Source organism: Micropterus salmoides, unplaced genomic scaffold (assembly GCF_014851395.1).
Source record: "Micropterus salmoides isolate LMB-PRFRI ecotype aquatic unplaced genomic scaffold, ASM1485139v1 Ms_hic_scaffold_3, whole genome shotgun sequence".
NCBI lineage: Eukaryota > Metazoa > Chordata > Actinopteri > Centrarchiformes > Centrarchidae > Micropterus > Micropterus salmoides.
Genome location: NW_024042261.1, coordinates 38,833,310 through 38,843,585, shown reverse-complemented (window position 1 = coordinate 38,843,585; position 10,276 = coordinate 38,833,310). Strand labels below are relative to the sequence as shown.

The window sequence follows — 10,276 nt, the reverse complement described above, 5'->3', positions numbered from 1 at the left end:
ATTTTTTAAATTTCAAAAGAAAGAAAAGTCAAAGAGTTTAAAATGCAAGGAAAAAGAAAACTCGAGGCAAAGAAGAAACCCTGTGGTGTGCCTTTTTTCGTTATAAATTATGTAGACCAATCAGTTAATAGAACCTAAAATCAACGGATTAATTGATAATGAAAGTAACTGTTAATTTAAGACAATCCTAAAATTATAACAGGCATTATGTGTTGCCATGAGAAACTCTCCCTGTAACCCTTTGGTTTTTCAGACACAAATGGTGCGAATCATACACTGACAACCGGGGCGGGGGGTCAACTATTTGTTTCAGGTCCAAAAGAAAACCCAGTCCAGCGCAGACGGGCTTCAGTAAACTAAAATCTGACAAAGCTTAGAATATCCCTGCTTATTTAACTAATGTGCGTCTGTAGATGCTGATAAATCAGATTCATTCCACCAGTTGATGGGGCCCCGAACCGCACGACAACTTCAGAGGTCACCAAGTATTCTACAGCAAAACTGTCAGCGGGTCAGACCCACAACAGCAGACCATCAGGACCGCTCAGAACAGACCCACACAGTGCTGAACCAGAACCGAAGAGAGGCTGCATGATCATCTCTAATTCTTATCATTTCAAAAGGTTCAGTGTTTGATGCTGACTGAATGAAACATCAGTCAGACTAATAAACTTTTATATATTTAGTGTTGAATTAAAGAGATTTAGTTGATTTCACTAAATTCCCGTCACATGTTTTTTCCAGTGTGAAGAGACTCTGTGAACGTGTGGTGAACATGTGGTGAACATGGCAGCTCGTTCCTCTCAGAGGTCACAGGTGTACCTGTTAATGTTAAGGGGCACCTGTTGGGCTTTTACACCACCGGGCCAAAGTTTTAGAGCACCGCCATGTTTGTAGTTCTTCACTAAATCTGAGTAGAAGTGAAAAACCTGAAATGTACCAAAGTTAAAAACGACATTTTCAGATGTAAAATGAACATTTAATGAAGTTTGGTTCAATATTTCACAGTAGGATCAACTGATGACCAGCTGCTCCGTCTGCCCTCATTAATATCATATGGAATATTTATAATATTGTCCTAAAGCTGCTGAAGGAGTTTTAACAGGCTCTTCCAACGGGTTTACTGTAGAAACGAGTTTCCTTCCACTGCTGCAGAATAACTGGAAAACTTCTTACTTGATCCCTGAATGTTTTAAATCTCTGGAATTTACATTATTTCTCGGTTTCGCTGACCTGAACTTTGCTTTCTTTGGTTATTCTGCAGCAGGGGGAGGAAATGAAACCTGCATGTTGTTAGAAGGAAAGCTGCTGCTTAAGGGACCAAAACTTAATAATAATAATAATAAATTAGATTTAGACTTTGACTCATCGATCATCTTTGAACTGTGTCTGTCTGCTCCGCGGTGCTCAATAAAGTTTATTTAAACAACACTTCGACGCGGAGTGACGTGTTTGACGTGCGACGCAGTCGACAGAGGAGGACGCGTGCTGTCTGAACCAGGACCCGGAGCCGCTTAGATCCAGTTTTCGGTCCATTTAAATCCGTTGTGATGGGGGACACGAGCCGGCTGTGCTCCGTGTGGCTCGGCTCGGAGACCGGGATCCTGAAGGGGGTCAGTCTGTCCCGGAAACAGGCCTTTAACTTCTGCAACACGAGCCACCTGAGCCGGGACCAGGAGGTCCGCGCGCTGTGCTGGGGGGACCCGGCGGAGAGCGAGCTGCTGGTCGGGTCCGTGGACGGAACCGTGAAGACCTTCAGCACCGAGAAGGGGGCCTTCACGGAGACCCGGCGCTGCGGGGACCCCGCAGAGGGCCCCTTCACCGGGCTGGCCGCGCTCCCCGGGGCCGCGCTGGTCACCTGCGGGGAGTGCGGGACGCTGCGGGTGTGGAGGGAGGACAGCAGCGAGCCCGTCACGGAGCTGGACGCGGGGAAGAACGTGTGCCGGATGCGGCAGAGTCCGGGGAGCCCGCACCGGGTCGCGACCGGCGGGAAGGAGAACGGGCTGAAGATCTGGGACCTGGAGAAACCCGAGAAACCCGTGTTCACCGCAAAGAACCTGCGGGACGACTGGCTGGATCTACGGCGGCCGCAGTGGGTCCGAGACGTGGCCTTCATCCCGGACTCGGACAAAGTGGTCACGTGCACAGGTTACCATCAGGTGCGTTCGTGTCATCTTCTTTTAAACAGAGATCCGCCAAACTCCATTCAAAAACAGTCCTTTTTAAAGTTTACTGCGCAGAGGGCGAATGCGCACCCTGTGAAAAACACTTTCCTCCCTTGAGATCTGATCTTTAAACCCTCCTCTACCACTCGGCCTAAATTTAGTACCTAAATATTAAAGGGAAATTATGAAAACAACATGCCAACAACCATGTTGCTCCGCCGTCAACATAGAAAACACCCACGTTATCCAACAAAACCAGAGTTATAGTTTCTGATGATTCACGAAACTTTAAAGGTTTGTTTACACCTTTAATGTCAGTAAAGTTAATTGTCTGCTATAATCACAGCATGTTAACCACAGGAGGCAGCTGGGTAGGTAAATAATCACCCTGTGATTAACACCATGTGACCTTCATCGCCGGCTGATTTCCGCCATTATTTAGCTGTAGTTTGGTTCTTAACACAGGAGGTTTTTAAACTACTTCAGACTGCGGATACAGGAAGAAACACGTGATAACATCTGATGGTGGAAAGTACATTTACTTTTTACTCCTACATCATTTTATGAAGTCAGTAATATAACATCACTGCCCAGCAGGGAGGACAGTGAACGCAGCACGCCGCCTCCAGAGAAATAATTGGTCTGGCTTTTATGATCTGAGTTTTAACGTTGTCGTCTCCTCCGTCAGGTCCACGTGTTCGACCCCTCCAGTCCTCAGCGGCGTCCCGTCCTGGAGGTCGAGTACGGCGAGTACCCGCTCACCGCTCTGTCCCTGCCCGCCGGAGGTAACACGGTGGTGGTGGGAAACACCCACGGCCAGATCGCCCTGCTGGACCTGAGGAAAGGCGTGGTCCGCGGCTGCCTGAAGGGGCTGGCGGGCGGCGTGAGGGCGCTGCAGTGTCACCCCTCCCAGCCCCTGGTGGCGTCCTGTGGCCTGGACCGCTTCCTGCGCATCCACAGCCTGGAGGACCGCAAGCTGCAGCACAAAGTCTACCTCAAGTCCCGCCTCAACTGCCTCCTGCTCGCCAGCAGAGACCTGGAGGAGGGAGGGGGGGCGGCGGCGGCGGGGGAGGATCAGGGGGTGAAGGAGGAAGAGGAGGAGGGAGGCGACGAGGTGTGGGACGCCATGGAGCGGGTGGAGGAGAAGACGAAGAGGAAGACGACAGAGGAGGAGGAAGAACCGCAGAAGAAGAGCAAGAAGAAGAAGAAGAAGGGACAGGACTGAGGGGCGTTCGAGGTGCCATCAGAGTGTGGGACACTTTATGTTTGTTCTTTATGTTGAGCTTCATTAAAACAGCTCGTTATTAAGTGCCTCCAGGTGTCTGATGGGTAATATTCACTCTTTTTAAAACACTTTTTCCCGCCTGAATGTTTCTGTGAGGACGCGAGTCTGCATCAGGTTTGATGTTTCTGCCTTCCCGTTTTATTTACTGGCTCTGCCTAACCAGTCACTCTCTAAGGCCCCAACCCAACAGCCAATCAGAGGCGGCGTGGGGGCGGGTCTGGACTCTGTTTATACTTCTTCCTGGAGTCAGCTGACAGCTTCTGACAGCTGAACACGAACAGACGGTAAACAACGCGTTCTCACTTCCGACTCGTCACATATTGACGCTCGGTCGACGCCTTTTAACGCCGTTCTGCGTCATTTGTTGACGTTTATGGCTCCGCGGTCAAGTTAGCAACAACAAATATATAATAAATGTGCAACGTCCAGTTAGACTTTCAAAATAAAACGCTAGTGTTTCAAAACATCGCCATTTTGAATTTGGACGTTATTTACATTTATTAATTTAGCGGACGCTTTTATCCAAAGCGACTTACAGCTGCTGTACGAGGGGTTAAGAGTCTTGCTCAGGGACACAATGGTGGATGTGTCACAGTGGGGAATTAAACCCTGGTATCTCACAGCATCTTATCCACTGCGCCATCGCCACCCCTAATTAAAGTAGTGAGACGTTGCAGTTTGGTGAGATTTAGGCAACAAAACTACTTGATTAAGGTTCGGAAAAGATCCTGGTTTGGGTTAAAATAACTACGTACGTCAGTTAACACTCAGTGTCACTTACGCAATTTACGTAACTTCAATAAAAATATTTAATGTCGACTTTTTGTTTCGCACGAACCCCGATCTCCTGGTTCAAAGTCGGGGTTCTGGTCCTCCATCCACCTCCTCACTCAGTCTTTCCTGTTAAACATCATATACCTGCTTTTACCGTCACAAAGCGACGCCACAGGGATCCCCAGTGCGTTACAAACTGACGCCGATGGGTCTCGACCACGCGTCCATATGCGCCGAGTCGGGGAGGGAGAGCGGGCTGCGGTAAAAGACGCCCTAACGAGCTGAAAGACATGAGCTGCGTGTGAGTGTTGCTGATTAGAAAATGACCCAAAACGTGCAGCAGCAGTCGGGAACTTTAACAACTTCTTGACACAGTTTCTACTTGGCCGAGTTTCCCGCTCTCTCCCTGTGAACACGACAAAAAGAGGAGCGAAGACTAAATCAGGCTGCATGCGTGCTGAGTCAGCAGGGAGGACGTTACACTTAGATTCTGTTATATTTATAGATTTTGAAATGTCACCTGCCACCTGAATTTTAGGTTTCCTTTCACATAAATAAAAACATTTTCATCACAAATTAATGTAGGAAAGGCAGAACAGGAAATGTCACCAGAATGCAGGTTTTTGTTTTCAGGGTTTTCTTTTTTAATAGGCATCATTAATAATTCAGAGAGACACCGTGTCACAATAGCCTGTCATTATTATTATGTTCTTATTCATCAAGTCAAAAGGAGGATGAGTTTGAAAGTGTCAGCGTACATTTCTTGAATTTTTTAATATATTGTCATTTAAAATAAGGTATAATTTTTTATTGTGTTCAATTTTATATATATGTATATTTACATTAAGGGGAGCCTTAAGAGAAGTTTGGTCGCTGCGCCCCTTCATGGTTGATGGTTTGTAAGTTAGATGTTATTTAGACTCTGGACAGACCCGTCAGCCGACCAGCAGCTTCACTATCAGAAAGTCTGAGGTCAAAAGCTCACATATGCTCACATTTACAGCTATTTTACCTCAGACTTTCTGCTGATGAAGCTCCAACAGTCAGACATCAGCTGCAGTAATCTCTACAGTATAACTATATATATTTATGCTGTTAGATTAGAGCTGCTGTCAGTCAGGAGGATGTATCGGCCTCCTGAGAGCCGGTTTACCCGTCTGTACTCTGAGCGTAAATCCAAGATGACTGTGTTTCAGAATAAAAAAGCAACTGGATAAGAATCATGTTTTATTTGCAGAATTTCCAACAAGCAGCAGGTTTAAAGTAGAATAATAAAGCTTTACAAGCACAATCTAAATAAACACAAAGAAGGTAGTGGACATGAAAACTGAAGCCGCTTTCACGGGAAGTCAACTTAAATAACTTTTGTGTTAGTAATGTTGCACGTCTGTGACGCTGCTGGAGGGTTAAACTAAAGTTTCTCCTGGAGAAAAAAAATCTATCGTAAACCAGACACATGGCTGGCAGGCTGTGTGCTTTAATGTATTCAATTTCAAGCAGCCTACACAATATACACACAGAGGTACAGACAGTGAAGGTGATGTTGCTATAGCCTAAATGAAAAATGGTACAGATATTTATAGTAGTGTTAATGATAACAATTGTAATGTTAATGATTATAATAACAATAATAACAATAGTTGTTGTAGCAGAGGGTGTCGAGCAGGAACACGGGGGCAGCAGGTGACCCGCAACCACAGATCCAGACTCCACAGCTCCAGAGCCAGAAAACCTGCAGGAAGTGATAGGAGGAGAGAGGAGAGGGACGAGAAAGCACAAGACTACCAGAAAGGGGAGAAGTTGTGTTAGTAACATGCAATAATGGGATGAGGTTGCATACAGAGGGAGAGAAAGTAGAGGAGAGAGGAGCTCAGTGCATCATGGGAAATCCCCCGGCAGTCTAGGCCTATAGCAGCATAACTAAGGGATGGTTCAGGACTACCTGAGCCAGCCCTAACTATAAGCTTTATCAAAGAGGAAAGTCTTAAGCCTACTCTTAAATGTGGAGATGGTGTCTGCCTCCTGAACCCAAACTGGAACCTGGTTCCACAGGAGAGGAGCTTGATAGCTGAACGCTCTGGCTCCTAGTCTACTTTTGGAGACTCTAGGAACCACAAGTAACCCTGCATTCTGGGAGCGCAGTGCTCTGGTGGGGTAGTAAGGTACTTTGAGCTCTTTAAGATAAGATGGTGCCTGACCATTAAGAGCTTTGTAGGTAAGAAGAATGATTTTAAATTCTATTCTGGATTTTACTGGAAGCCAATGCAAAGAAGCTAAAACAGGAGAAATGTGATCTCTTTTCCTGGTTCCTGTCAGAACACGTGCTGCAGCATTCTGGATCAGCTGCAGCACGTGTTTGTGTACGTGTAGTGGTGTTAATTAAATTTTAAATGAAAAAAAAAGATCTTTCTCTGAAATTATTGTAATTTGATACTTCTTCCCCACCACTGCTCAAAATTATAATTCATACATCCCCTAATTTCATCATATATCTGGCCTATAACTAAAACATAGTTAGTAGTGACTAATAAATGAGCTCTAGAAGCTTTTAAATAGCGACTAGCAAGTTTTAAGGAATGAAAGCAGCTCGCAGTTTCACAGCTGCAGTGAGGAGAGAACATCGGAAGGTGGCAGTGATGCAACACTGCGGACGCAAGCTGCCGTTTAAGCCCGAAGAAGAAGAAGAAGAAGAAGAAGAAGAAGTGGGCGGAGCTCCGTTTGAACGAAACTCCCGCCGCAGAGAAGTGTCAGGTTTCATTTAGCTACAGTTAGCATGAAGCTAGTCCTCCATCACCACCAGCGGAGAGCTCTCAGAAACTGACCCGCTCCTGCTTTACACATCAGCGGGCTTTTATGGACAGACACCGCGGAGTTTATACAGTTGTTTTATCCGATACGGCTCCTTTTGTAGCCGGATACTTTATTCTTTCTTTCTTTGGATAACTTTTAAAAAGAAGTTATCATGGCAGAGGGAGCGGACTGCGGCTCACTCAACCCCGGGAAGAGGAGACAACCAGCGGGGAGGAAGAGCCGGCAGAGCCGGCAGAGCCAGCACAAGAAGCCGCCCAGCAGCCGGGTACGTTCCGCTGCTAACGGAGCTAACTGTTAGCATCAGTCCCGTTAGCTCCGCGGAGTTTTTCTAAAAAGTGTTTTCCTGAAGAGCTGAAGTTTCTAAAAAGTTTAAAGACGAACTGTGACCGAACTAACATCATGTCAAAATACACACAGACGATTAAAACTTTTGACTTTGATGGTTTTGAGCTTTAAATAAACGTGAAAGTATTTTAAAATCACTGCGACGTTTTTAGTCGTGAAGCTAACTTTTCACAACAACAGGCTAATGTTTAGATAACAGGCCACCGGTGTTACGCTGAAACCTGTAGCCCGTGTCTCTCTGTGACACCACAGAAAGTAAAAGTTTATTTAAATCAGCACATTTAATATCAGACACCATGAAAACAATGCTAAATGTTTTACACATGTTGAGTCTATAAAGAGTGAAAACACTTTTAACAGGAAAAACATAAAGTAGTAGCACGGATGCTACTAGCGACCATTTATAGTCCAGTTAATTTATTCACAAAACATTAAAGTACAATAACGCCGATTTGTGAAAAGGGACCCCTGGTAAACAATCTGAAGCTTATATATAGAGTGAAGCACTAACATTAGATAAATACTAAAATAAAGTACATGCAATGTACAGTATTATTTCTAACCTACACACAGAAACACCCTGATCCTAACTTACCAGTGGGCCCCAAGAAAACCAGTTTAACATTAGTTAAATAGGTGAAATAAAATAAATAGAAAATGGAAATAATATATTAATAATAGTAAATAAAGCACACAATACAGCAGCATGCACATACCCCTCAAGCACAAAACAGGTGTTAAAACTAGAGAGAGAGAGTAGGAGACAGGTCAATAAAATCAAATTAAAAACATAAATAAAAGTGTGTTTAATCAGTTAAAAACATAAAAGTAGGTCTTGAGCTGCTTCTTGAAACTATCTATAGAGGCAGCTTCTCTCATTGGTTTAGGTAGTCCTGCTTACTGATGAATAGTAGTTTTTACTTTTGGTACTATTTTCAAAATCAGGTACTTTGACTCAAGTAGAAATTTAAATTAAAGACTTGTAGTTTTAGTAAAGTAATATTAAGGGTATCTGTACTTGTACTCAAGTACTTGTGTAGTTTGTGCACTGGTGGTTGCTGCTGCGAAGCTAACATGGAGCTAACAAGCAGAGAGGATGAGATGATCTCAGAGCCGAGGAAGGCACAGTTTGTTAAATTGTGAGATTTTTGAATGCAGTTTGGTGTGTGTTGTTTCAGGTGAGTCTGGAGAAAGTTTTGGGGATTGGCACAGCCAGCAGCAGCAGTTTGACCTCTGACCCCAACTCTGGCCTCATTGCCTACCCTGCAGGGTAAGCCCCGCCTCTTCTGGCTCTCCTGTTTGAAAAGGGCGACGCCCCGTATTTTAAAGTTGATGCTGGTATCTGATATTTTCCCAGCATGCTTTTCTGTATCAGGCTCAGTACAAACATGAAGGTGAACCCTGCCGTGATGACTGTGTTTGTGTGTCAGGTGCGTCATCGTGCTGCTTCACCCGAAGACGAACAAACAGAGTCACATCACCAACACGTCCAGGTAGATTGACCGCTACACCTTTTATTTTGAGTAGAATCTGCACATGGAAACGTTGATGATACGTTGAGATGACAGAATCTGTTCTTCACAGCTTTCTTGATCCAAACTCTGAAGGGGATGATTCAGCACTATGAAGCTGATCAGCTCAACTGACTGATCTGATGTGAATTAAATGTTAACTGGTGAATGAAAAGGACTTGATGTGATCAACAGAGAAGACGTCTCACTCTGTGTTACAGAGGTTGTGATGCGTTTCCAAACCGTAACACCTTAATGAGCGGCTGAATCACCTGAAAGTATCTTCCAACCACTGAAACCTTATGTTCTGGTGTCTCTGGTTCTGTGATGGTGTCTAACTGTGTCGTGTTTTTGTGTTTCAGAAAACCCTTCAGTGCTCTGGCCTTCTCCCATGATGGAAAGTACCTGGTCACTGGAGAGGTAAGAGTTGAGTTACACACCTGGGAGGACAGGTGAAGTTGTGGATGGATATATAGAGAGATATAGATATATATGTGTGTGTGTGTGTGTGTGTGTTTCAGAGCGGTCACATGCCCTGTGTGCGGGTGTGGGAGGTGGATGGCGGTCAGGTGGCCGAGGTTCAGTCTCACAAATACGGAGTTTCCTGTGTGGCGTTCTCCACCAACAGCTGCTACATCGTCTCCGTGGGATACCAACATGACATGACTGTTAGCGTGTGGGACTGGAGGGTGAGCGCGCGCACACACACACACAGATGGTTTCACTAACTACTCAACTTGTCGTTTCCTACTAAAACCACCAGTCGGCGCTATGTGAGTTGTAGAAACACGGCTACGTTGAGAAGGGGTAGTGCTGCAGTAACTCCAGTATCAGTATTTTCTGGCGTACGGTCGCAGCAGGGGACTGGCTGCTTCCTGTTTGGTCGTCACATAGACTGGTTTGTCCGGTATGTAAACACAGTGGAGACTCCACCTAAAGCGGTCCGTCCAGGATGTCGCGATCGCAGCTATTATAGATAGACTTGCAATTTTGACCAATCTTTTCTGCAAATCTGTCCTCTCGTCGCCGTTTTCCACAAAACGCTGCCACGTCAGCAAACTCACTTCGTTGTTTAGAAGACGCACCAGATACCAACCAAAATAATAACAGCGAAGGACCGTGAAGACCAGGATCCAGATTTTCTTTACCAAGGGTTAGGCTCTTTTTTTTTTTACTGGAGACAAACTCTATTTATTTTCCTAGAGGAAAAATAAAGCTATGTATCCACAGGCATGTGAAGTGGAGAGAGAGAGAGCTGCCGGGCAGAGGTGTTCCACAAGCCTGAAATATAAAGTAATGAAGCCGAGTGGCTGCTGAAGGCAGGTTGCCTAAAGTTAGCAGGAAAACTAAATGAGCTCCTCGAGACTTGCATCGAAATTCCCGTG

The 10,276-nt window shown here is 45.2% G+C and overlaps 2 protein-coding genes across 7 annotated transcripts in view; both read left to right on the top strand.

Annotated features, from left to right (window-relative positions):
- The first annotated feature begins 1,446 nt into the window (after nucleotides 1-1,446).
- Nucleotides 1,447-3,478, top strand: wdr74 (WD repeat domain 74). The gene is made up of 2 exons (XM_038692652.1): nucleotides 1,447-2,159; nucleotides 2,854-3,478. The coding sequence occupies exons 1-2, from the start codon at nucleotides 1,551-1,553 to the stop codon at nucleotides 3,388-3,390; spliced, it is 1,146 nt and encodes a 381-aa protein (XP_038548580.1). The 5' UTR covers nucleotides 1,447-1,550; the 3' UTR covers nucleotides 3,391-3,478.
- Nucleotides 3,479-6,967: 3,489 nt separating this feature from the next.
- wdr62 (WD repeat domain 62) overlaps nucleotides 6,968-10,276 on the top strand; it is a 32,350-nt gene continuing 29,041 nt past the window's right edge. For 5 of the 6 annotated variants that reach the window (XM_038693230.1, XM_038693232.1, XM_038693231.1 and 2 more), the window contains exons 1-5: nucleotides 6,968-7,300; nucleotides 8,559-8,650; nucleotides 8,811-8,873; nucleotides 9,254-9,311; nucleotides 9,413-9,580. In XM_038693230.1, the coding sequence (XP_038549158.1) occupies nucleotides 7,187-7,300; nucleotides 8,559-8,650; nucleotides 8,811-8,873; nucleotides 9,254-9,311; nucleotides 9,413-9,580 (495 nt within the window). In that variant the 5' untranslated portion in view covers nucleotides 6,968-7,186. Of the gene's footprint in view, nucleotides 7,301-8,558; nucleotides 8,651-8,810; nucleotides 8,874-8,964; nucleotides 9,115-9,253; nucleotides 9,312-9,412; nucleotides 9,581-10,276 lie in introns of those variants that run through there. The other variant, XM_038693234.1, reaches the window with a different exon arrangement.